General features: G+C 38.7%; 1 protein-coding gene and 1 long non-coding RNA gene across 7 annotated transcripts; one reads left to right on the forward strand and one right to left on the reverse strand.

Moving 5' to 3' along the window:
- Window positions 1-3,201, reverse strand: LOC148115443 (uncharacterized). The gene is made up of 2 exons (XR_015732525.1): window positions 2,651-3,201; window positions 1-1,971 (listed from the first exon to the last, which is right to left on the reverse strand). It is a non-coding gene; the product is annotated as an uncharacterized LOC148115443 (long non-coding RNA).
- On the forward strand, window positions 2,130-27,090 carry NACC1 (nucleus accumbens associated 1). 6 transcript variants are annotated; one of them, XM_034406881.3, is made up of 7 exons: window positions 2,280-2,491; window positions 18,608-18,697; window positions 18,978-19,980; window positions 22,256-22,429; window positions 24,308-24,413; window positions 24,668-24,765; window positions 25,379-27,090. In XM_034406881.3, the coding sequence occupies exons 2-7, from the start codon at window positions 18,662-18,664 to the stop codon at window positions 25,636-25,638; spliced, it is 1,677 nt and encodes a 558-aa protein (XP_034262772.2). In that variant the 5' UTR covers window positions 2,280-2,491; window positions 18,608-18,661; the 3' UTR covers window positions 25,639-27,090. The 6 variants fall into 6 exon arrangements, with proteins under 6 accessions (XP_034262777.2, XP_034262772.2, XP_087743473.1 ...); XM_034406878.3 differs by having other exon boundaries at window positions 2,288-2,491; window positions 22,259-22,429; XM_034406886.3 differs by lacking the exon at window positions 18,608-18,697 and having other exon boundaries at window positions 2,130-2,491.

Below are 27,090 nucleotides of genomic sequence, written 5' to 3' on the forward strand. Positions count from 1 at the left end.
TAATCAAATTATTTATTATTAATTTTAAATGGTTTCAAAGTGTACAAACATATTAAATGGATTAAATTAGGCTGAACGGCAGCAGAAATTCCTGCATGTCTGAAAAAGAGAATATGGTAGCATGCAATTTTTCAAAGAGATGAAAAAAGCTGTACCTGGTAGAATTCCTCTTTTATTAAACTTATTGAAACCTAAACAATTATGTTGCACTCATTCATTTATTGTATATTTACTGTCTTCATTTTCTAAAGAGCTCCAGGCATTAGGAATGTAATGACCACATTTTGGATTTCAAGTAAGGTCAAGGCATTGTTTTAGTTGCTACTTGGTTAACAGAAGATTATGTTCAGCTGCATGTTATGAAAGTTCTGAAGTTTAAGCTGCCCTTTAAAGCACAGAATCAGATGAAGAAGCATTCTGTTTTGGCAATTTTAATGACATCATTCAGGCTGAGTTTTTAATATACTAAACAGATGGTCCTTGAAGTTATCATTGCCCTTCTCCATTTTTTGGCTACAAGCCTAGGATAGCTAAAATTTAAAAATTGAAATTAAAAACTAAAGTGTTGTGTACATCATTTTAAATATATAGGTTGGAAAACCCTAATATTTTAGGTTTGCTTCCTTTTGAACCTAAATAATGTTACTCCTAATATAATTTAATAAACATTCACAATGCTCTAACATTAGCAAAGATAAATTTTTGACCCCAAAATCCATATTTAGTTAATGCAAGACAGGAGGGTGTAACAATAGATGAGTCTAATCTCATGAAATCTCATTTTCAAATGGAATTCTCAATTTCATTTCAAATGTGGTTGAGATTAGAATTGCAAAATGCAAATTTGAAATTGATAATCACCAATCTTTAATTTTCAGAGTTCAGAACAGAACAAACTGCAGTCACAATCTGCAAAAGGCCCTTTTTACATACATCTAAAACTGTGAAATATTTTATTAGCTATTTTTCTCATTCAGATTCTTAAATATGTAGGTTTTTATTACTGAAGCAAAATTACAGCCCAGTTACAGATCGTCTTCATCTTACCACAGCTGAGGCCAAAATTTTTATTGCTAGGCAAGACAGTTGTTAAGTGAGTTTTGCCCCATTTTTTACCTTTCTTGCTACAGTTGTTAAGTGAATCACTGAATCACTAAAGTTGGCGTTAATAACATGGTTGCTAAGTAAATCTGGCTTCCCCATTGACTTTGCATGTCAGGTCACAAAAAGTGATCATAAGACCTGCAATGTTCATAAATACATACCAGTTGCCAAGCACCTGAATTTTGATCACACGACCAGTGCAGTAAATGTGAAAAAGAAGTCATTTTTCAGTGCCATTGTAACTTCAGTCACTAAACAAATGGTTGTAAATTGACCTATAGAGCATCAGAACGCAAAATAATTAACAATTTAGATATGTGGTTAACTTTTTCACTGATATTATGGGAAGACTAAATTGCAACTTCAGCTAAAGAAATGATGATTAATATTTCTTCTCTCATTCTACAAACACTTGTCTCAAATAGTCTAATGCAGGGGTGTCAAACTCGATTTCACTGAGGGCCACATCAGGGTTGTCTTTATCTTCTTGCTTGGTAATATGCTCCCCTGAAATCAGAAAATTCTATTTCCGATCAAATAGATTCTGCATATTAACCTACCATGGTTTCTAACTAAATTTGGCAGTTGTAGATACCCGGGCCTGGAGTTCAAAGACCGTACATCCAAATTTTGAGGTTGCTAAGCACTCTGAATATTTATTGCCCAATTCTGTAACCTTCAGTACCTGGTTACAGATTTGTAAAAGTCAGTTGTTTAATTTTACTCAAGAGAAACTCTGTGATTTAGCCTTGGATTTATAGGAAACTTCTGTATCGTCAGGCTACTGTACCGTCTTTAGTCGAGAATTAGTTCTGGAGGAAAACCTTTTGTTCCTTTATTTGGGATGAAGGATTCAACACTGTAAATCTAAATAGCAATAGGAACAAATTAGGGAAAAATTAAGACGTCATTTACACAGCCTTTTCCTTAAATGTTGCGATATTCCATCATCGCAGATCCTCCAGATGAGACTTTTTTTTTTTCCCTTGCTCTCCTATCTCCCCTCCCTCCGGCATGGAAACTTGTTTCCAAGTCTGATATAAGGAAATCGGGCTGGGCTGGGCGGCGAGTTCAAGAGCAAACATCCCTTCGGGTTCGAGAGAAAAGTAGGTGCCGACGGCCGGAGCGGGGATAAAAACCAGCCAGTCATCAGCTGGTTCGGAGCTCCACTAGCCAGGCCTTCGGGAGCAGAGCGCTGGAGGCCCGGCTTGGCGGCGCGCTGCGCTCCCCCGGCTCGATCGAGTGCGCTGCTCTCCGCTGAGCTTGCCTAGGCTGACAATGAATGGCTGCTGCTAGTGGTGCTCGGAGGGCGAGGGGAGCAGAGCCCCTCCGTTGAGCGAGATCTTCCCTCCTCCTCCTCCTCCCCCCCCGCCCTACTTTTGCACAGGTGAGACCTCCGGGCGGCCCCCCCCTCCCCCGTTCCGAAAGGTCCCCTAACTCCGCGTCCCCGCCGCTCGCAGCGCGGAGCCCGCCCGGTCTTGTCCCCCTCCTCCAAACGCAGGGACCCTCCCCCATTATTCCGGGTCTTTAAACTTTTTTCCCTCACCTCGAAACAGTCCCCCGGACCGGCCGGTCTTCTGCCGGAGGCCAAGGGAGCCCTATCCCGCTTACAACAGCTGCTCCCGGCGCCCATTTTCCCTCTGGAAGAGGCCACCGCTTGCTTGCTCCCTCCTTTCGCCCTCCTCTCTCTCTGCCTTCCCTTGAGAAGGGCCGGCACCCCTTTTCCTTCTGCCTCGCCACGCCGAGAAGATGGGATGCGGCGCGGGGAGCAGGCCGGCCGGCCGGAGCTCGGCGCCACCGTTGCTGCTGGGGCTCTAGGCCGCCTGGCTAGCCTCGACCTCCCCCACCCCCTCTAAAAGAAGGGGCACGTTTCGTTCCCGGCCTCACGCGGAGCCCCATAACGCGGTGGAGACCGTTCCCCCCCCCCTCCTCCTCCCGCGGCTCTCTCCGCCGGCCTGGACGGTCCGGCTTCACCTCCCAAGTAGGCCCGTCCGAAATTCCCCGGGTTTCCCTACGGGGGCTTTGTCCTCCTTCCTGCCCGTACCCTTCGCAGCCGGCGGCTGAAGGGGTGCGAAGGGAGCCGAGCGGAAGGAAAACTTTAGGTGGAGCCCGCTTGGCTTTTCTCCAGGAAGGCCCGGCCGGCAGGTTGGCCTGGAAACCGGTGGGGGGGGGATTCGAGAGCTGAGGGGGGTGGGGCGGGGATGCTTCGTCCCTGTTTTAGGAAGGGGCACCGAAATAAAGAGGGTGGGGAGGTTGGCCTCCTTCCCCCTTTTCGCCTCCCTTCAGCGGGGAGCTTTCGGTGTTAAAACCCTCATTAGTGGAAAAGGGGGAGACGCGCAAGAGAAAGCGGGGCTTGGGAAGTTTTCACCCAAAGGGTTGGAAGTTGGGGGTAAAGCTAAGATTGATGCCCACCCGAAAAGACCGGAGCGGTGGCACTCCGCGCCCGCTTTGTTTTTGTTTTTTTTCTCGAAAACTCAAACCGGGATTCGTTAAGATTTACTCTTTTTAAACAAGCGGGTCTGAAGTTGAAGCCTCCACTTTGCAGTTTCTCACAACATTTTGCAATGGCGATTGGGGGAGATTAAAAAGCGCATTTGGGGGGGGAGATTAGTTTAGGGTTATTTTTTGACTGGAGATGGGATGAGGGCTATTTGGTTTATAGTTCCACGAATGGTGATGAGAATAGACAATTACCATTTAAGTTCAGGCTTGTGGAGATGGGACAGTAAGTGTCCCAAATAACATTAAACAATGATTCCCTGCTGTGCTGTCATCATGTTCATGTCCTTTTCTTGCTTTAACTCCAGTTTGCTCTATCTACCAACTTTATTGCCATACCATACAATTTTGCCTTGTAAGTAATCCTAGGATTACTTTTTGAATGAAAGGAAGGTCTATGAAAATAACATGTGGCAATTTGGATTTTGCAGTGAGAAAATTAGACTGTTAAAATTCTTCAATTTTCTCATTGTGTCTCTAAAAATTAGTCTGTACTTAGATTACACTAAATGTGCTACATAAACTGGAGTGATGTTGGAAACTGAATCAGTGCTTGGACAGATATCAAGATCTGTTCCAAAGAGTTTTTTATCAGGCACTTGTAGTTACATATTAGAGCCAGCAGTGCTCATTATATTGTGACGCCAGAACCCAAACCTAATTCTGTTGAAAATGATGGGATAATAGAATGCATGAATAATAAATCCTATTAAGATGTGGGATTTGGAAGCAAACATGTGCAGGATTGCAGTGCTGAAACCATGTACTCAAATACTAGTATTTCTGTAGAAAGTCGCTTTGTGGAGTTTGACAGTCCAGGTCATTTTCTGCAGTGTTAGAAGAATATATTTTGTATATTTGAACCCTTTACATTGTTTACTCAGAAAAATTAATATTTGGAATTATAAGCCTAGAAATACTAAGTACTTCACCATCCCCCCCCCCAAAAAAAGTAGAGTGTGGAAGTCTAATCATTATTCCATTTTTCCTTTAATAAAACTGAACCAATAAAAACTTACTCATTTTAATATGTGGTCCAATGAGAAGATAGGAAAAGTTAGAAGAATGCAGAATTAGTATGGAATAATTATTTAATTTTTAAAATGTAAGCTATATAGTGAGAAAGATATTTCTTAAGAATTTTCTTTTTTTAAAAAAATCATTTTTATTACAATATTTCCTTTACACAACTTCTTTACTAGAGTTGTGTAAAGAATTTTCAGTTCTTGTGCTCCTTTTTGCTCCAGTAAGACGTATATCTCTAGAACTTTTCCTGTGGAGGCATCTACTTCAGAATTAAAATATTGAGGGACTGCGAAATTCTTCACTGAGTTATTATAAACCTAGGTCTGTTAGAAACACTTTTGACAACTTTGGGGGAAGATTTTGCATCCTGTAGTTTAGAAAGCTGCCCTCCTTGTTGCTACCTCTATCACACTATTTATTTTCACACACCATTTAGGATTGCAGCTTTAAAACAATAGTCTCTAACCTCCCTCCAGTATAGAGACTTATCTTTCTATAGAAACATAATTCCTTCCAAGTTATCAATTTCATTTATTCATGATTAATTCAGATTACCAGTCACCACTTTATCTGCCCTTATTCATTAATTATTTTCCTGAATTGTGGTAATTTACATATTCTCTTTAGAAGAAGTCAGTGAAAGTGTGGTTAGTATATAATTTCATTCACCAAGTCAGTAAAGTTTCAGTTTTCAACTTTAACTAGTATCTGTAGTGATATTTGAATGGTCTGATACTTAAGTCTTGGCTTACTGTTTTTAACATTAATTGACATTAATTGAGAATATGGGTGTGGAAATGTGTATAGTGAAAACATTTACTGAAGCATATTATAGCTGAATATCGTATTCAACACTGTAAACTCATCTTAATATTATAGAACTGAAAGAGAAGTGGGGTTGGGTCTTTCATATAAGTAGGAAGCAAAACTATTGATAACAATTGTAACTTAGAAGGAATAATTAATACCTACAGTAATTAAATATATAAGTATTGTATAGACATCATGAAAATGGGGGAGGGTACTCTTTAATCCTTTTCATTACAAATAATGCTTTACTGATTCAAATTAACACCTTTTTTCACACAGTACATTTTGCAGTTGATTCTGCTTGACACTAGGACAGGGATGACCAACACTATATAAATAAGTTAAAAGAAGACTCAGGCAGTTTTATAAATGACAGAAATATCAACATATTGGGTAAGATTACTAAGATAAATGTTTAAGGTATTTTGCTAAGTGTTTCTAGTTCTAAAGTTGCTGGAACCTGCAAAAGGGAACAGGAAATAGTTCCCTATTAATACATTAACTGAGATTGCTTTCTGTAATAGATTTGTATTCTGATAGGTCAGCAATACATATGGTGTTTTGAGACAGGAGGAATGTCAAAATTGCATGTGAAAAAAACAGTATTTTTATTTCTCTGGTCATCAGACAAAAAGTTTTCAAGAAAATTAATAGAATTCTGTGTGGGTGAATGAGTGGGCGACAGGAGGAAGATTTCCTTCATGAACAGCAAAAAACCACAAGCTGCTGGAGAAGTAGTGTATTTTATAGACTTTTTAGCATTAGTGACTATATACTTTTATATGTCACAGCTACAAGAGACTGCATATTAGTTCTCAGTTCAATCAGTTCTTATTGTCCTAGTAAGAATTCAAGGTGAATCATTGGACAGGATTGTCTCTGCTGTATGAATAAGGTGAGAAAATGGTTGGTAATAATTAAAATTTCTGAGGGCTGGAAGAGGTTGCTCCCTCTCTACCTTTTCCATGTACTATTGGGCTCAAAAGAAAAAAAGAAAAATAATAGTGGTATTTTAGGTTTATGCCTTATGTAAGATTAATGTCCGGTGAATGAAACAGGCATTTCCTTTATTATCCAGAAATTCAGAAGAATATCTGAAGACCTGCATAAGGTTTTGTTTTTCTTCATTTTAAGTTATCTCAAGAATCTGCTAGTAGTTGCAATATAAGTGCTCCAAATTAATAAATAGTAGCCTCAAGATCTGCTGATTGATTAACTTTTCTGATTCTGTGCTTGTCCAACTGATTTGTTGATTCCTCTCTTCATCCAAATATAAAAGGAAATGACAAAGGCCTACTAATTAATGCAATTCCTACTGACTGCAAGGAAGAAATAGAAGCAGAAAATGTTTTAGTTTGTGAAACAGTGGGTCATTGTATTGTCTTCATACAAAAGGGAGATATCATTTTGCTGCTGGGATAGACCTGAGTTGTACTTACAAAACCTGAAACAGGAAGCTCGGCTTTATTAATGACTAAATTAGTTTCCCAGTCTTGGGTGGAGACAGTGTTAGGAGGATGAAGGCTGGAGCTCTCATATTACAAAATTAACCACCAACCCTCCTTGTTCTCCTGGACACCATCTATTCTCTGCTTAATGTTGGTTACAAGGAAATGAACTACTTTAATAGCTTCTGAATCTTGGAAGTAGAAGAAATTCTCTCTCTTCTGGGCTTTGCTAAGGTTGTTGCCATCATAGAATCACACAATATAACAAGTTTCCAACTTTATACTATTGAGGCTGATTGCATAAGAGAGAAAACTCAGATTTCAGGAAATGCATAATCCTCAGATATATATGCTGAAAGGATCTGAAAAACATTTGACAATTTAGGACTGAAGATATTTTTCTTAAACAAAAATCTAATCAACATGTAAAGTTCTTGTGATTAAAGTTAGATCTGGTTAGTTCTTTGTTTACTCAGAAGTAAGCTCCACTGAATTACATTATATTCTCATTGTTAGATTAGACAAGAAATGAATGCCAACTTTCTTTAGCAACAAGAGACCAAGTTTTCCATGCAAAAAGTACAGGCAAGAACATGGTTGAGAAGATAGTCCCCAATATTTTCTTACAACATTTGTAAGAGATAATAGTTTTTCTAAATTCGGAGCTAAGCATAAATAAGAGATAAGGATTACATTCACTTTTAGTTTGATACAGTACTCCATGGGATTGTGATTTTTCATTTTACATTCCCAGTTCAGGCTTATAATTATTGAAAGGATTACTCTGCCTGAAAAAGTTTACAGTCCACTTAGGGCCAGTCCCTTTTCTGAGACCCAACTGGCCAGACTTGTTACTCAAATCATCTAGGTGTATGGTTGCAGGCTAATCAGGCTTTTTATTCATAGTAAATTAGATAGCATTTCTCTGAAAGGCTGGTTGTAACTATAATCCTTGATGGTCCTAATTTATGGATGCAAAGAATAGAGAATTTGTGTCACCTGATATTCTGCTCTTCGATTGTTAGAATCTATGCGACCAACAGCTACAGTTAGTTTTGTAATGTTGCAAAGTGACTAAGAAATATTTAGATAACTACTTTGTCTTTGAAACATTAACTTTAAGATCTGTATTTGTTGCAGACTTTCTAACATTTACCACAAATCTTTTAGTTCTCAGCCAGCAATGCTGTATGACCTCCATAAAAAATGCTCATGTTCATATTCCTGTTCCCATCCAAAATACTTCATATGTCATTACATATATTTATCCATAAATACATGAATTAGCCAAACATATTTTTGTCTTGCTCAACGACTTTTGTCATTGAACCTTTCCCAAAGCATTCTCTTTATTTTCATGCTTCTTTGCTTCTACCATATACCACTATTACTACATTCAGTAACGTCTTATATTTTGTAAATATTTCATATTGGTTTTATATGATTTCTATAAATCTATACATCACATTTCACATTCATGCATTTCTCAATGACCCATAATGCCACACCACACTTTCCAAATATTGCTCATTGTCATCTCTCAAATCCTTTCAGTCAGAATTCTGCCAAACACCTCTGCAATCATAAAAACTAATTCCTCTATAGTTTTTGCATGTACTCTTGCTATCTTTCCATATGTATAAGAGAACAATAATGACATTCTTTAATACCTTCTTCCAAATATATGTTAAACATGTTGCACAGCCACACCCTTGGCAAATCACACTTATTTTTTTGACATTTTTCCAGTGACACCATTTGTACTGCAGCTTTATTATTTAGTGTTTTCTCAGTATTTTATGACTTCGTTTCATCATTTTTTCTCAAATATTAACATTTATAGCATTCATTTCAATTTCTTACGGCTATAATATCACTGCAATTTCTATACAAACTTCTGAAATACTCTTTCCAACATTCTCATACTTCCATTTCATGCAATTTATTTCATTGCTTTTAATTGAACTCACTGTGTTAGACACTTCCCTTGTCACCCAATTCCAGAATAATTATTTCAATCAAAATCATTTTTATTTCTTTGCCTCTCTTAACCTCAACTCTTCCTTTATTTAATTACTTCTTTTTTGATGGGAGGGAAGGGAAGCCTTCAAGTTAGTGTTGACTCTTGGAGACTACCTGGACAGGTCCCTACAATTTTCTTGGAGAGATTTCAGAAGTGATTGCCATTGCCTGCTTCTTAGAGTTGAGAGAGAATGACTGATTCAAAGTCATTCAGATAACTTCATGTTTAAGACTGGATTTGAACTCACGGTCTTCAGATTTCTAGTCTGGTGTCTTAACCACTATACCAGACTGGCTCTCACTTACATATTTAAAGATACCGTTTTTGCTGTATATCCATTAAACAGTTTCTTTGTTTTTAGTAGCAGTTATTCTTTATATGTATTTTCCTCATCCATATCCTATTTAATTTTATTCTACCAGACATTGTTTTTCATATTTCCCATTAGTGTAGCTCCAGGTACACTTTGTAACATACAGACATTCATTTTACCCACTTCTTATCAGCTTCTGTGTCTTTTCTTACATTGGATTTCATTCATTCTGTCTATGGTGTAACATTTTTCTTTCAAGACTTGTACTTTGTCATCCTTCTGTTATTTTACTTTCACTGTTAGTACTTCTATGTCCGTGGTTTTCAAATTACACTAAAGGTGATTGTTGTCTCTTACATTCAGAATCTCTCCTTTTATCATTCAGTAATTATTTCAATCTTTTAACATAAGCATCCAAATCAATCATATTTTGATACATTTCCTTTCCCTTTCTCTTAATTGCATACACAACACATTATTCCACTCCATTTTTTTCACATAGCATTTTCCTGCAAGTTCAGGGTCTGCTCCTCTTTGGCGGGAGGGGGAGGGAGAATCAGACATGTGTTGATCCCTTGTTTGCAGCAGATACTCACTGACCAGCTTATTGCCTGGGCCTGAAACAGCCTGACATTATGGTCTGAGAGAGAATGACTAGCCTCAAGTTACCCAGCCAGCTTTCATGTCTAACATGGAATCAGACCTCACAGCCTCTGGGTTTCTAGCCTAATGCCTTAACCACTAGACCAAACTGGCTCTCTTTCTACTCCCTTCCATTCCATTTGTTAATTCTTGTTGTTAACCATTTGCTCTTAAATTGCATATACCAATCTTCCATAGTTGGAATCATTAGTAGATGGTTCTATCCATATTATCTTCCAACATACTGACTAGTTAAGTCTTCCACATAATGTTCTTTGGTAGTGTAGAAAACGTACGTTAGATTACCAGCCTTAGTCATCTCATGCCACATGCAACATTTTCTAACAACAAAGTCAACAGCAGTCAGTTTTGGTCCATTGTGCCCAAAACACATCCAAAGTCTAGTATTAAGATAGGTCTCTGAACTAAAGACTTTGCTAGCCAACATACTGTTTCCCTAAAACCACAGTTGGCATATGCAGCATATTGATATAAACACAAGATGGAATATAAAATTGATAAGAAAATTCCTTCAATCTCTGAAATCAATTCTGCCATTTTTTTAACCCAAGTTCCTATAATTAGGAGCATTATACATATTTTTCTCTCATTTTTCAGTTTGTGACACTAGTGAAATTAGACAAGGTGGATACCCTATCCTAAACAGGATTGGTATTGTATATATTATTGAACCAATGTACCTACAGCTAAGATGTTTCATGTTGGGCACGTTGTGCTACAAAGCTGACTTGATCTTGATCACTTGCTAGATATCAGTTAACCTCTCAGTAGGTTGTTCAGATAAGAACACAGAAGAAAGTGGGCTCACATTAACAAAACTGGGAGGAAAAAAGAAAGGAAGGAAACATGGAAACATAATACTGTATATTCAGAGAACAGCTGCTCTGTGTAAATTCAGAAAAGACCGATCTAACATTTATAATTTATGGAAGTTTTTGGCATATAGATTATGCAAGGACATTATCTAGGTAATTCTTCCTTTGTGTATTCTTAAATTTTGTTAGCTGTTTTAAATATTCTCCAGAGTAGAAAGCTGGTGCATGAATCAAATAAATACATACAATTTCCAGGCTACTCCCTATTTTTAATTATTTCTGTTGTCTTATCTTGAGCCTCAGCTTTTCTTATGAGGCCTGTTTTAATTTACATTATGAATTATTTCACTATAATTTTTGGCTAATGAAATAACCTGCAAAGTTTGGTGGTTACATTCTTGCAAACCAACTTAATATCGTAAGTCTGCTAGATTCGTCGTATATTGGAATAAGAACAAACATAGAGAATGATCTACAGTGATTTTTGTTCTGGGATGATCTATTCTACTATATTTTGGGTTGGTTTTGCTCAAATGCATAAATTGTCCTTGGTTCCCCGGTTTTGTTATAACTTCCTTTCCGAAAAATGGGTAGTATCAAATGTCTGAGCCAGGTGGCTGGCATGAAGGGTACAAAAGAACAGAGGCTTTCTGAGTGATAGTAGAACAAAGGAAGGGAGGGAAGTTTTCTTATATTGATAGACTATTCTGGATTACTTGTAATTGGGACTACTTGACAGCTGTTGGTCAAGCATTGATAGAAGAATTCTCACCCTTCAGTTGAAGTGGAAGCAATGAAATATGCATTTGTCCTAGTATTATTATTGGGAATATTTGTCATGCTGACTGGATTTAATATTAACCCATGGATTGATTTAATCATGGTTTGTGAACAAGTCACAGTGACTGCATTTATGTCTCATAATAAATTGTGCACAAGAATGAAAGGTTCCCATATAACTAAAATAAAATTGTATAACGTTCATATAACATGTAAACAATAGGTAAGAAACCATACTGGTTTGTTCACATAACATTCCAAGCAAAAACAGGTCACATTACTATGATGGCATGATTCATTATTTTGATTTATTACTTTATTTATTATTTATTGGATTTGTATGCCACCCATCTCATCCAGAAGCAACTCTGGGTGTCTTACAAACATTAATTTTATTTAACTAATGCAGTTTATAATCCTTATTTAGAGAAATATAGGCAATCATTCAATCATTCTGCATAAGAAGATCAAGACTTAATGATAATTTGCTATTCCATAGTATATGGAATATAGTATACTATATTCCATAGTATATTCCAAGTCCATCTAGAGCTAATTTAGACCTGAGTTAACCTGCCATTCCATAGTATTAAGATAGGTCAGTGGATCTAATCTAAATGGCATAAGTAGAATTTGCTGGAAGCTCACTTATAGAAGTTTGGAAAAGAAAACCGTTTATAATCTAGGAATAGTAGATCAAAACAAGGGACAGCCAGACATGTTAGGACCATATCAGCAAACACTAGTAATAAAAATCAAAGAGCATAGTAAAAAAATGGGACTAAAATAAATATAAACTAATGACAAGAGGTAGAACAACCAGTCTTAGAATTAATAATAACAATCTTGAAGTGGTGGGTAGTTCTTGCCTTTTAGAATCAAAGTAAACAGCCAGTCAAAAATACACCACAAACTAGCATTTAGGTAGAATAGCCATGAAGTCCTTGGAAAAGATATTCAAATCCCATGATATGTCTATACTTACAAAGATCAAAATCATGTAACCCATAGTGTTCCCTCTGATACTTTTTGGAAGTGAAAACTGGACTTTGAAGAAACAAGTTGAGAAGAATATAGACACTTTTGAATTTTGGTTTTGGAGAAGACTCCTGTGTATACTGTGGATAGCCAAGAAAACAAACAAAAAGATCATCAAACAAATCAACCCAGAGTTCTCACTTGAGGCACAACTAACTTAGCTCAAATGATCCTACAGACACACTAGGGAAAGACCTAGCTCTTTGGAGAAAGCTATAATGTTGGGAAAGGTAGAAGGAAAACAACATGAATGGACTCACTTATAAGTGGTGATTGGGTGCCATTGTGGAAGAGCTGAAGGACCAGGTTAAGGACAAATCATCTTGAACAAAATCTATCTGTACAATACTAACAGTTAGTGATGGGTTGATGGCATGTAATCAATCAAAAAAAGTGTGATTTTGTGATTCAGTAATTAAAGCCTATTTTGTATCAGAATAAATTTTAGCAATTTCAGGAACAATTTTTTAAATTGGGTAATCAATGCTATAGGGTTGATTCTGGTTCCTGGCTACACTGAATACAGAAAGTCTTCACACCCTTGTTAAAATGCCATGTTTTTGAAATGTAAAAAAAAATCAGATTAAGGTAAATCACCTTAGAATTTTTTCCACGTTTAATATAACATATAAGTTGTACAATTAGAAACAAACAAAAATCTTTTAGGGGAAAAATAACAATATAAACTAGAATAACACGGCTGCCTAAAGATGCACACCCTTAAGATAATACTTTGTTGAAGCACCTTTTAATGTTTATGACAACATTCAGTCTTTTGGGGTAGGAGCCTGTCAGCCCAGCACATCTTGCATTGGGAATCTTTGTCCATTCTTCCTTACAAAAGCACTCCCAAAACTGTCAGATTGCATCTCCTGCCCACAGCCCTCTTCAGGTCACCACATAGATTTATAGTTGGATTCAGGCCCAGGCTATGAGTTTTGGATTTGGGCCATTCCAAAACTTAGATCTTCTTCTGGTGAAGACATTCTTTTGTTCATTTGGAGGTATGCTTTGGGTCATTGCTGTGTTGAAAGGTGAAATTCCTTTCCATCTTCAGCATTTTAGCAGAGGCCTGAAGGTTTTGTGCCAAAATTGACTGATATTTGACTGACACGTCATTATTTCTGCTACTTTGAGTAAATTCCCAGTGTTTTCTAGATTAAAATTCTACATACCAAAACAATATAGCTGTGCAGGGATTTGGATTTAATCACCAAAAGTATTTCACTGATTCTGGGAAAAGACGCAGCTGCCCTAAGGTGCTGCATGAGGTCCTATATTTGTTTCTGGTAGTATCAGATACTTTTTGAAGATTATATACAAGTGCTGCATAGCCCTAATGCAAAAAAATTCAAATCCTTTATCTGTTACTGACTGGCTTTACACAGTGCACTAAGTTACAATTTGTCTAAATCATGATTTGTTGAATAAGATGCAGTGGCTGCATAAATATGTAATGCTAAATTATAGGCTACAAATCATATGTCTATGCTTGCCAAACTGTTTAAGCCACACTCAATTAAATTACATTATTGCTAAACTTTAAATAATGTTAGAATTAGTAATATTTTGAGGTGAAGGCAAGTGGATGTCCTCTGCAGAATAGTGACAGGATTACATTTGAAATAATACTGTGGTTCTGTCTTCTAGAGAAGTGATATTTGATGCCATTTCCTTTTTTCAAGGAAAAACAAAGAAAGTCCAGTTCCTTTTGAAAAAGCATCTTTTGGGCAATCTTTCAGCTCATAGTTAGCAAAGAGTAATTTGTCCCTCTTGATATCTTGTGAAATAGTTTCTTCTGAAATGGATGGAAAAAGAAACTACTGCTTCCCTTAGAAAATTCTGCAATTTGGAGATGGTCCCCAAAGAGAGTACTCCAGATTTTTTAAAAATGCATCTTTGATAATGGCAGCAAAAGCTCCTGCTACAGTTTACTTGAAGAACCTGTTCTTCTTACCTGTATGTCATTTGGAAAGTAGTGGCTCCCAAAATTTTTTGAATTGTGAACTGAATTCAAAGCATCCCATTTTGAGCCTAAAGCCATTGTATTAAATTCAGAATAATAGCTTCTTTCATTTGAAAGTGTTGGAATTCAAAATGGGACATTTTGCATCTGAGGTGTTTTGCATACCCATAATTTTAAATAATATCCCAACTCTTCTAATGTTATATAATTCATGGCTGTTTACTCCATGTATTCCCACAGGTGTCATTATTTATATGGCTGGGCATATGATTCATGGAGAAACAGAGTTATTTGTCTTCAGACTTCAAGCAGTCTAGGGTAGAAATTGAGGCATTGTTTTTAAGCCAAAGGCTTTATCTGTGTATCTTCTTAGACAGCAAAATATTTACTGATTCAGTTGGAATCTGAGAGAGCAGTGGATTTACAAGATCAGGGTTAGGGAACCAGGATCAAGAAAATAATTTATAACATATAATCTGTTTTGCAACCTTCCATGTGCATATTTTGACTTGGCACTAATTGTCCTCCACCCAGTTTATCCTTCTTCCCGCAAGAATACAAGTAGTAGCTGAATTGTAGCATCACTTGAAATGCTTAGTCTTCTGGCATAATGAAAATGCTGTTTAAACTTAATAAAAACAGATGCAGGAAAGATGGAACACTTAACTACTTGACTTCATTTTACAATTATGAGAAAACAATGGCTCAGGTTGAAAAGGACCTCTTCCCCCCCTCCCAAAAAAACCCCCAGAATCTCTATTTTATTTAATGGTTTGGTTCTATCACCCTGCTCTTTCCATTGTAATTATATTTGACTCAGAAGAACAATCATCTTTAGCCAGAAAATTTGGTCAGGCAGCGCTCTAAAGGCTATATTGTCTTTTTCTAAGTTTTCATATAAGTCCATTAAATAAACTAGCATATAATACTCAGGTAACAAAACTGCTGTGTGCCTATACTTTTTGTTTCATTGGGCTCCTTAAACATTTTTCCTTAGAACTTGTGCAATGGAAAGTGGTATAAAAACGGCACAGTGTCAGATCTCTAACCAAGATGTGAATGTTGGTCACCCATTTCATTGTGTTTAGTTAAGAATAAACGGTCTGGTTTGTCAGCTTTCATTGACGTATTCAATGTTCAAGCTGTAAAGAGTTCTTAATGAAAGAATTCCATAGTGTCTGTGTTCTCTTGTTGATATCCTCTTTAATGGTAGTATTAAAAGAAGAACATGTTCATGCTGTCTTGATAATTGAAAATCAAACATTCAAGATAAAATCATTTTAAAAATGCTATATAAAAATCATGTGGGTTAACAATACACTGTAATATTAGTGCTTCAACAAATGCTGTCATGATCAACATAGGTATAAATAAGGATCATTTGTAATGTAATAATAATCAGGATTCATGATTGCCTTTTCACAGTGGAAAGCTTCTAAGCCTTCCAGTTATGGTGCCCAAGAAAAGATTGAATTAATGCTACAAATCATCCTCAATTTCCTTCCTTCCCACTGAGATTGTTCTCCTATCATAGAAACGGCACAATGATACTTTTGGAATGGAAGTCTTGCCTTTCATCCCATATGTAGTCCTCCGTCTTTATACATAGCTTTGTTTATTATTAGATATTTGTATCTCTGCTTGATTATCGTAGGTTAAAAAAAAAAGGATAAAGATCAGAAGTTTACCAAATGGCTGTCAGGATCTTCTATTTGTAGAATATGCTTATGCTTCTGGTGGGTATCCTGCATTTTCTAGAAGAGATGGTGAAATCCTCAGCAAATTGTCATCTCAGAAACCTCTATTGCAGTAAATTAAAATTGAATTTTTAAGAAATGGAATGCTCAGCATTCAAAATGTATGAATGTTTGTCTCATTCTGATAAATGTTCCATTGAAAACAACTGAAAGTCTATTCCATTACAAATTCATATTAAGGATGTTTCAGTACTGCTTTATAAAAAGCTGCATAAAAGGTTTTTATTTTCTCCCTCTTTATATCTTCCTCCAAAAATTGCTAGCGGTTTTAAAGCTTTGGGGGAAGGAGGGATGCATTTACCTGATGCTATCTGAACATGGAGCAGAAATCTTAGTCACTTCCAGTGCCAGCATTCTGAATAAACTCTCTGTAGGGAGGATTATCTTGTATTGTTCTGCTCCAACCATCTCCAAATAACTGTAAAGCACTGTTTCACACCCAAGCCTTTTGCAGAATTGGGAATTTTTAAAAGCAACAGCCCATTGTGTACCTATTCTGTGTCCTCAGCTGCATTGTCATTCCTTGCAAAGTAATTTCTCTCTCCTGTGTGATTTGCAGCAGGAAACTTTTGGGTCATAGTGTCTCTCTAGTAAAAGAATAATGGACAACAACCACCACCATTAATTTTGTTGATATTTAATATTCCACTCAGCATTAATCTGCCCTCCAGTTGCAAATGATGTGTGGGAATAAAAAAAAAAAAAACCATTTTGTCTGTTTTTAGCCCAAGCTTTCATTTACATTCATAGTGTATCTTATCTCTGACACGCATATTGTTTGTCCTAAAAAGACAGTGCCATGATTTAGAGTTCTCTGAGCTATTATCGGGGAAGATCAGTATGCTCATAAGAGCCTGCCCCTTTCTGGAGGTAATAGGTAGGAAGCTTCACTGGGTTTGCAGATCACCATTGCTGCTGGATTACAATCTGTTTATTATGAGTAACTATTTTACAGTACCAAAGCTACTATATTTATTTCAGCATAATCCTAGTGCTGTCACATTGGATTGTTTTTAACCAAGATTAATAAGAAGCTACACTTAAATATTTCCTTTTTCCATAACTCCTGCAATGTTCATTAATATCAAAAGAAGGAACTTGAGCTGTGAAGTTTCATATGCTGCTCTCAGTTTAAATGACCAGAATACTATAAAAAAGGGGGAAATCACATAATAAGAATGGACTACAAATACTATTAATTTCTGGTTGCTTTAATTGCCACAGAAGTCTAAAATGTGCCCAGAGTATGGCAAATATTACAGCCATTTTAAATGTCATGCTTGCAGACAAATCCAGTGTAGCTCTCTTATTATTTGTTTATGTATTAATTTCTTTATAATATTTGTTAAATAATTCCCTCAGGTCAAAATAAAAGCTACTAGTGGCATAGAGGTGAAGATGCTTACCTACTCGGAAGGTATGAGAGTTCAATCCTAGGGAGCGACAGATGTTTCTTTATCAGGGTACAAAGAGAAAATATCTGTGAATTCCACTTAGGCATCAAGAAGGGCATCCAGCCAGTAAACGCTCAGCGCCACTCAGTCGCCTCGACCCCACCCCAAAGCAGGGGATTACAGGGTCGTAAAAAGAAAAAAAAACTACTGTTAAAACAATTTATAAAGGAGATTGTATGTTTATGTGTATAATTGGAGGTGAAATTATTTTGGCCATGTTTGTTCAAAGTACCTCACTCAGTCTGGTGCTCATTAAGCTAAATGGTTTACTTAGTGCTTTGGCCCCAGATGACCAATGGATAGTTGCCTTAACTGTATAGTTTGCAGCCATCTTTTGAGAGCATCTTGCCTTATTTTGTACAGACTGACATCCTATCACCTCCTGGTTTGTTTGCTTCTTACAGTAAGAAGGGAAAATCTGTCGTAGTCTTCCCCCATTTCTTTTCTCCTCCCCATTTCATCACCATCCAGCCATGCTTATTCAGAGGGTCAGGTGGAGGAGCTATGATACAGATATAACAGCTTCATTTTACAGTTGCTCTAGACTTCCCATCTCTTTGCTGATGGCTAGGAATGCAGGCTAATGTCAAATTAACTCTCCTATGGATGTGAACAAGGTAAGTAAACAGATGCCTAACCTTCAGTACGAGTTTAGTTAAAGCAGAGCCTAATTACATTTTGTCAAAGGTTTGGGTTTATATGATACACAAAGTCTTTAAATGAATGACTTAGTGCTTTTGAATATTGAAAACTGGAGGAAGAACTAAGACTTTAAGGTGACGCTTCCATTTCTAGAGAGAGCATGTAAAATGGTTGATTGCGTGGACTACTTCATTTCTGCTACCTCCCTAATGGAAGGTGTGGTCCTAGGGTTCATATGGCCTATGAACCCCTTTTTTTGTGGTCTACAGAGGCCCTGGAGATCACACTATCAAAATTTGGCAGCTAAGTATCAAATTGTGGAGATGGAAAGAAAGAAGAACAGAAAACCAAAGAAAGAGGTATAAGCTGTCAGATTGATTTAAACGTTTAAAAGCACCTTTTAAAAATGCTCTATCAAACCCTACTTCTTCTGTTTGCATGTCCTCACCATTTCAAGGCCTTGTCCACTGTAGCTCTCAGCTATTTTTTTTTTTTATTTTTTACAAAGGGTGGCCCAAGGCTATCAAAACATTGCCGACTTCTGGCTGATCTCCTCTCTTTGGCCCAGTCTCCTTCCTTTGCCCTTTTTCCATGTCCATTCCACATTTAACTTCTCTGGCTCCTTATTCTTTTTTCCAGCGTACCCATCTGGGTGAGGAGGAGAAGAAGAGGAGGATGGCTCAATTTCTCCAGATGGAGATCCCCAACTTTGGTAATAGCATCTTGGAATGCCTGAATGAGCAGCGGTTACAGGGGCTGTATTGTGATGTCTCAGTGGTGGTGAAAGGCCATGCTTTCAAGGCACACCGAGCTGTGCTGGCTGCAAGCAGCTGCTACTTCCGGGACCTTTTCAACAACAGCAAGAGCACTGTGGTGGAGCTTCCTGCTGCGGTGCAACCTCAATCCTTTCAGCAGATCCTTAGTTTCTGCTACACTGGCCGCCTAAGCATGAATGTGGGTGATCAGTTTCTGCTCATGTACACAGCAGGGTTCCTGCAGATCCAGGAGATTATGGAAAAGGGGACTGAGTTCTTCCTGAAGGTCAGCTCGCCCAGCTGTGACTCGCAAGGCCTGCACACTGAGGAGGCGCCTTCCTCTGAGCCACAGAGCCCTGTGGCACAGACATCCACCTGGCCTTCCGGCAATACGCCCTTACCCCTGGTCTCTCGTGTAAAGACAGAGCAACAGGACTCAGACTCTGTCCAATGCACATTTGTGGTTAAGCGGCTCTGGGAAAACAGCCAGAAGGAAGGGAATAGTGGTGGCAGTAATGGCAGCCGCAAAATGGCCAAGATCTCCTCCCAGCAGGAGTTGAGCGGGGGGAGCCGGCAGGCTCAGCAGCAAGTGCAGCAACAACAACAACAACAGGTCCAGCAGCAACAACAGCAACAGGTTCAGCAGCAGCAGCAACAGCAGGCAGCACTAACGGGGGGAGGTGGAGGGGCAGGCGTGGTCAGCGGCCCCAGTACTTCAGACCAGACAAGCCCTGGCACCTCCAGTGCTTACACCAGTGACAGCCCCAGTTCCTATCATAATGAAGAAGATGAAGAGGAAGATGCACCCGAGGAAGGCTCCGATGAGCAGTACCGACAGATCTGCAACATGTACACAATGTACAGCATGATGAATGTAGGGCAGACGGGTGAGTATCCCATGTGGACTGTTAAAAAGCGTTGTGACTGTTCTGCTTGCTTTAAGGCAAGGGAGTGTATTGGGCTCTATCCCTGTTTTGATCAGAATATTCACAGAGATGAGATGCAAGGGAGATCTTGTAGGATGGATAGTAAGGTTGGATGACAACAGAATCTTTGCATATTATCTGCTTAACTTTACATTTATTGCCAAAGCCGATACATGTTGCATATGTTCACTTCTGTTGTTTAAAAAGTGAGGTGTGGCTATGCGTCTCTGATTCATATGGACAGCAGAAATGTTCAGTAGCTATCCAGCTGGAGACCCAATTTGGTGTAGTGTTTAAGGTGCCAGACTAGAAATTGGGAGAATGTGAGTTCTAATCCTGTCTTAGTCACAGAACCAGCTGGGTGGCTTTTGGGCCATCACTTTCTCTTAGCCCTAGGAAGAAAGGAATGGCAAACCACTTCTGAAAAAGTTTGCCAAGGAAACTGCAAGGACTTGTCCAGGCAGTCTCCAAGAATAGGGCACAATAGGACACAAAAACAGCTGTTTTTGATTCCCAACGTGAGGGATGTTTGTGCATATTGCAGTTGACCAATATGAAACAAGTGGGTGTGTTCTGATACATTTTGTATGTGTTTCTGTGTGGGTTTGTTTTTATGTATGTGTGTGAGAGAGAAGTGAAAGAAGTGTGAAGCAATCCTGGGAAGGATTTTAAACTAGGAATAATTAGAAATAAATCTCCAAATATTAATACTAATGTCAGCCTAGAGGAATTGTTATGAATAATATTTATACAGTGGTAGTATATTTGAAAGTAACAGACTAACCAAGGCTTTGAGTCCATACTCTGAGGCCAACTTGCAGACCAAGTTACATGACCTGTATTTTGCTAGATAATTTTTTTCTACGGGTGACTTTTGTTCTCTTGCTCATAGAATTAAAATAGGAGGGGACAAGGTAAGTTGTCAAGGCGAACTCCCTGCTTAATGCAGGAAGCCAGTATCCATGACAAAGGGCTGTCAACCTCCACCTGAACACATCAAGTAAGGGACAGGGGCAGGGGCAACTGCAACGTTGAATATCAAACCAGAATGCTACGATAGTGATGATGGGAACTTGTGTCTTCTGGACATTTTCGTGGCTTCTCTACTCAGGGATTGGGAGATCTTCTGAAATACAAGTAATAAAAATATATACTGGAAAAAGAAATCATAGCAACATGTTTAAGCTTCGCAAAGTCAAGAGTTGTCATTTCTGCCTTGGTGACTTATAAACGCAACCAGCAGCCCTGCCCTCAAAGAAAATTCAGAAATACCAGAAATAGTATAGTGCAGAATATTCTTGTCACCTGTTGACAGGCCTGAGCTAGCATTCCTCTATAATATATACATTTGGGCCATACACAACTTGCTTGTTCATTTTCTACCCAAATCCAAGCCGTTCTCTCTTTTTTACCTAAAAGGCTCAATAGCCCAGCAGCCCAGTCTCGGGGGTTGACTGAAGGGACCTTACTGAGATTGGGCCAGCTTTATCTGTACAACTAGTAAGTCTTTCTCTATTTTAACTTTAATATTTTGGGGTTGCATCTTATCAGAGGTGCTTTAAGCATTCCATGTGATCTTTATAAGAGGCAACTTTCTTTCTTTTTCTTTTTCAGTCTTTGTCAAGTTGTTTCTGCTTCACAGCTGCTGCACCATATGTCCTTTATTTTTCATTAGTTTGTTTTTGTAGATAGCTTTAAATTATTGAATTGTATGATATCGTTGCTGAAAAAAATAGCATATGACTTACTTTTAAAAAATAAAGAATAAAATATGTATTGAGGGTCTAATCACTAGAAAAGCTGCAGTTTTCAGCCTCCCTGATTGCTTCCGGGTCTTTCAGCATATATTCTCCTGAAAAGTTTGTGAAATATTTTAAGAATATACCCTAGAAATATGGACAAGGAGGGTGAATAGCAATCTCTGCTTGAGATGAATAAACAAATCCAATGATAGTGGATTTTCTCCACCTGTCAGCATTGCACTTCTTTGCCTTCCTTGGAAGAAGAAGAGGTAGTTGTTGTGATTCCATTTTTTTTATATATATAAAAAAGGATGCAGTAATTTCTGAGCTCTTTCAATGACTTGCTTAAGAATACTCTTCAAGAGCAAGTTGCAAATGTAGTTGCAGAGTTCAAATATTTCAAAGAGAAGAATAGCCTTGGTACCTTCATTTCATATCTGCTCACCACTTTCTCCAATTTTCCTCCTATCCTTCCTTTTTTTCCCTTTTTTCAGCAGAAAAAGTAGAAGCACTGCCAGATCAGGTGCAGTCAGAGTCTCGCAACCGGATACGAGTGCGGCAGGACCTAGCTTCACTGCCTGCAGAACTCATCAACCAGATTGGAAACCGATGCCATCCGAAGCTATATGACGAGGGTGACCCAGCTGAGAAACTGGAGCTTGTGATAGGTAGGACTACTTGGGGTTGAAACTGATTTCAGTAAATAAGAAAAATCTTGCTTACCTCTTACATAAGATTCATTCTGTTCTTTGGGGGATTAATTTTTTGACTCAACGAAAAGCAGTCCTGATAATTATGTTACAATAGAGTCAAAATTTGAGCTAACATTATTTAAAGATGCCTTTAATTCCCAAAATTAAAGAAAGGAACGAATACAAGTAGTACTTAACTTGCGGCCACAATTGAGTCCAAAATTTATGTTGTTAAGTGAGTTTTGCCCCATTTTACAACCTTTCTTGTCTCAGTTGTTAAGTGACTCACTACGGTTGATAAGTTAGTAACCTGGTTGTTAAATTAATCCGGCTTTCCCATTGACTTTGCTTGTCAGAAGGTTGCAAAAGACGATCACATGATCTTGGGACACAGCAACGGTCATAAATATGAACCAGTTGCCAAGCATCTGAATGTTGATCACATGATCATGGGGATGCTGGAAACGTCATAACTGTGAAAAACGGTCATAAGTCACTTTTTTCAGTGCCGTTTTAACTTTGAACGGTCACTAAATGAACTGTTGTAAGTCGAAGACTACCTCTGTTGGTATTACCTGTTATGGCACCTTGTACATGTCAGCACTCCAAGCTGAATCCTGACAGTACATGTCAGAATACTGAACCACGGAAAAGAGAACTAAGGAAAATTAATAACAAGATAAAATTATGCATGTCTTTTTTCCACTGAAAGTCAGGGTTCCAAGTAACACCCCCAACCAAGTAAGACTCCGAGGCAATCAATTCTTCAAAGATCCATTTTATTGGAGATGTCATATTGGCACATCTGGGAAAATCCAAATCTGAAAGCTCTCGGGTTTTCCCCACCCAAAAGAAAGTCAAAGTCCCTTCCCCTGCACCCACATGTCCATCACATGGTCCAATCAATCCACTGTCCCAACTGAAGATGCCGCCCAGTCACGCCACTCCAGGTGCAGGCTGAACGTCCTTGACTCTCAGAGAAAAGAATGTTGTTATTGCTAAATAACTCTACCAACTCCATACAACCCCCCCCCTTCCACTTTCCCACAGCACTAAATGTGGCAGCCCTGAAGATCCAAAAGAAAAGATGGCATCTAGGGCTGACACTGAAATAGGTGTAACTGTATCTGTGAATATGGTCTCGGAGTCCAATCAGTTGTGAGGAATGTCAATATTTCGTCCTTATAGATATGCTTAATGGCATCAGTTAAAAATGACCTATAAAGAATCCCCATCATTACTCTTTAATATGTATAGTTTCTTAATGTGACATACTGTTAATCAGTCTTTATGGCTTTCCATTGTCTTACAAGGCACTGAGACACCACCTATTGATTGGTGGCCAGGACTGAGTAGGTAAAGAAGTGCCCCAGTTTAGTTAGTCATATTAGCAGCTCCGGCCTCTGTGCTCATTCCAAAAAGTTTACTCTATTTGATCTAAGGAATGGGTTTCCAAAATACAGGTTCCTTTCAGCCCAGCAAAATAATCATTTTGCAAACAATTCTATGTTTAGAATTTCAAAGCTCTTGCTTGGGTTTGATTTTGTCCTCTGGATATCTGTAAGCCACTAAAATTCCTAGCCACAGATATGACTCCCAAACAGATCATGTACCGTATTACAGAACTCATTTGTGTAACTGACTTGGTTGGATCAAAGTATCAAGTGAAGTGGTCTGTTTGCCAAACCACTGGATGGCATTACAATATCAGAATCGGCAAGAAATGGGATGAATCTCACCTTAACCGTATTATCTTTTGCCCACTACATAAAGCTTTTGACATGGTACTTGACAAGATGCTATATTGGCCTGTATACAGTTTGAATGTACACAACAGGCTTTGTTTCTGTTCAGGTACTAATGTGTACATCACTCGGGCACAGTTGATGAATTGCCATGTTAGTGCTGGAACACGGCACAAAGTGCTTCTCAGGCGGCTACTAGCATCCTTCTTTGACCGGTGAGTAAATGAGCTTCTGTGCTATGGAGAAATAAGTATGTGGGTGTGGATGTCTCTTCCTGTGTGTTTACTCCTTCTCATCCCAGTGTTCCTTTCTGCTCTGGAGATGTTGTCCCAGGCTCAAGGAACAAGGCAGGAACTGAGACTCAGATAAAGACAGATAGTATTCAAGTGGACAAAATTAGCTATTAGAGGAAGAGCACAGTAAGACACAGTGTGTAATAACATTTTAACTGCCTTCTTACCATTGCTAGGAACACCCTTGCCAACAGCTGTGGCACTGGAATCCGTTCCTCTACCAATGACCCCAGCCGGAAACCTCTCGACAGCCGAGTGCTGCATGCCGTGAAGTGTGAGTGTCTCTTCAAAATATTTGTATGGGAGGGTGAATAAAATATAGGAGCAAACTATACTTCCCACTTGAAAGAAAGGGGGTACCTAGGAAATCTAGCTAGCATGTAATCTCTTTGAGTTATTAAAATCTATAATGCTTATATACCATACTGATAAAGGTAGTGCCAGATTTAAAAGTTTGAAGTTAGTCCTTTCTCCCAGTTCCTGCTGAAGCTTTAACTTGGCCCTGACTCTTTGCAAGCGTGAGTAGGTCTTGGACAGTGGTGGAATTCACATTTTTTTACTACCGGTTCTGTGGGCATGGCTTGGTGGGCATGGCTTGGTGGGCGTGGCAGGGGAAGGATACTGCAAAATCCCCATTCCCTCCCCACTCCTGGGGGAAGGATATTGCAAAATCTCCATTCCCACACCACTCTGGGGCCGGCCAGAGTTGGTATTTGCCGGTTCTCCGAACTACTCAAAATTTCCACTACCAGTTCTCCAGAACCTGTCAGAACCTGCTGAATAGCACCCCTGGTCTTGGGGCTGGAAACAGGCAAAGAGCCATGGGAACATTCCCAATTGCTGCTATAGCAACCATGATTAAGGTGTCCTTCATTTTCTTCCTTCAGTTTATTGCCAGAACTTTGCCCCAAACTTCAAGGAGAGTGAGATGAATGCAATTGCTGCTGATATGTGCACAAATGCACGACGTGTTGTCCGTAAGAGCTGGATGCCTAAACTGAAACTACTGATGGCCGAAGGCGATGCCTATACAACCTTCATCAATGACAGTGGCAAAATGGAGCCAGACATCATGGGTGTGGAGCACAACTTTGAGACCAGCAGCCATGATGGGGATGCAGGCACCTCAGCCGAGGGCCTCCAGTGAAGTGTGCCCACCTCTTTTTCCAGGCGATGGTTTTTAATTTCCTAATTTGATTTTTTTTTTTTTGTGTAGAATCGTTTTCCACATTTTCTCATTTTCTTTTTATTATTGTTGGTTTGTTTTTTGTTTTTGTTTTTGTTTTGGCAGAGGGGAAAGAAAGCATTGTGCTATCTCCTTTTTTAAAAACAAAGATGCTTCAATTTTGACCTTTCTTCCTCAGGCACTACAAGTAGTTTGAGCTCAGAGGAGACCCTGCTGCTGCTGTTGCTACTGCACTGGCAGTTCCGACTGGCATTTCTCCTCTCCCAGCCCCTTCTTTTGTGACTGTTTTGATAAAAAAAAATATTTTAGTGGGAGGAAAACAACCAAATCCACTTGCAAATACACTAAGGAAGTAATGTCCAGAACACTACCTGTTTCCTCCATCATATGTTTGTTGTCTCCAGTTTAGGGCTATAACTTGGGCTGACCATTACTAAGTCTTTCCTTTCTAGAGAATGGGAAACACGAGCAGGAAAGGGACTGATCCTAACATTCTTGGGCTGTCACCTTTGCTCCTCTCAGTTCCAGTTCTGCCTCTCCCCTTCCATTCTTGCTTAGGTACACTTAGGTTTTAGGCAAGGAGACAGTTCCGTTCCTTTCATTCTTGGTATCCTCACAACTTAAGTATACCTGCATGCATGCACACTAATGTCTGCTTTCACGCCTCTGAACCTATGCACTTTCTCCAACTGTGAAACACACCAATCTGTCCTGTCATTTGGACCACTCTAATCTCCTGAATTAATGTATCACGTAGGACACTATGCTTGTTGCCTTTTTATTGGCTCAAAGCTCAGAGCCAGTACAGAATACACTGAACTTAGAGCTGAGATTACTACTATCCTCTAACATAGTCTTCACTTCTTCTATGCCAGCTTCTTCTCTGAAGTGGTTTCTTTTAACACAAAATGTGTCTGCAGGTTACTCAGTTTTCAGGCAGTTTGCAATATCGGACATATATCCATGCAGTCTACATAGGGCTCTTTCTCCAGGAGCTAATTATAACAGGTATATTTGTCTGTCTTACTGCTGCCATAACTGGAAATGTTTTTAGAATTTGCTTTTAAAATACTTTTCACTAAAGGATCATTCCCCTCCACTACATGCTTGTGGATTAGAGAGCAGAATAAGAATTTCTTATTCAATCCTTTCTCCCACTTCAGATAGTTTGCCAAAGGCAAACATGAAGTTTACAAAACAGTTTTTGATGGATGAGACAAAGCCAAGGAAGAAAGCATCATTTCCTTAATCCAACCAGTGTTACATGTTCACACCAGCATGTGTGGATATTTCAAACCTCCAGACAGCTGGAAAGAATCTTTACTGAATGGTTGAAAATCTCCAAAAAGTAACTAATTACAATATGAAACCTTACCTTTTGTTTTTCCCCACTAAAGGCCAATTTCATATTAA

Source organism: Pantherophis guttatus, chromosome 2 (assembly GCF_059756535.1).
Source record: "Pantherophis guttatus breed Tessera chromosome 2, ASM5975653v1, whole genome shotgun sequence".
NCBI classification, from domain to species: Eukaryota; Metazoa; Chordata; class Lepidosauria; order Squamata; family Colubridae; genus Pantherophis; species Pantherophis guttatus.

What these genes read in the sequence shown, in the direction of transcription:
- NACC1 (XM_087887345.1), top strand. Translation starts at nt 18,506, where the DNA reads ATGGTTGATTGCGTGGACTACTTCATTTCTGCTACCTCCCTAATGGAA. An exon ending in GAAACTGGAGCTTGTGATAG is followed by an intron (nt 22,430 to 24,307) that starts GTAGGACTACTT and finishes GTTTCTGTTCAG; the next exon opens with GTACTAATGTGTACATCACT. An exon ending in AGTGCTGCATGCCGTGAAGT is followed by an intron (nt 24,766 to 25,378) that starts GTGAGTGTCTCT and finishes TTCTTCCTTCAG; the next exon opens with TTTATTGCCAGAACTTTGCC.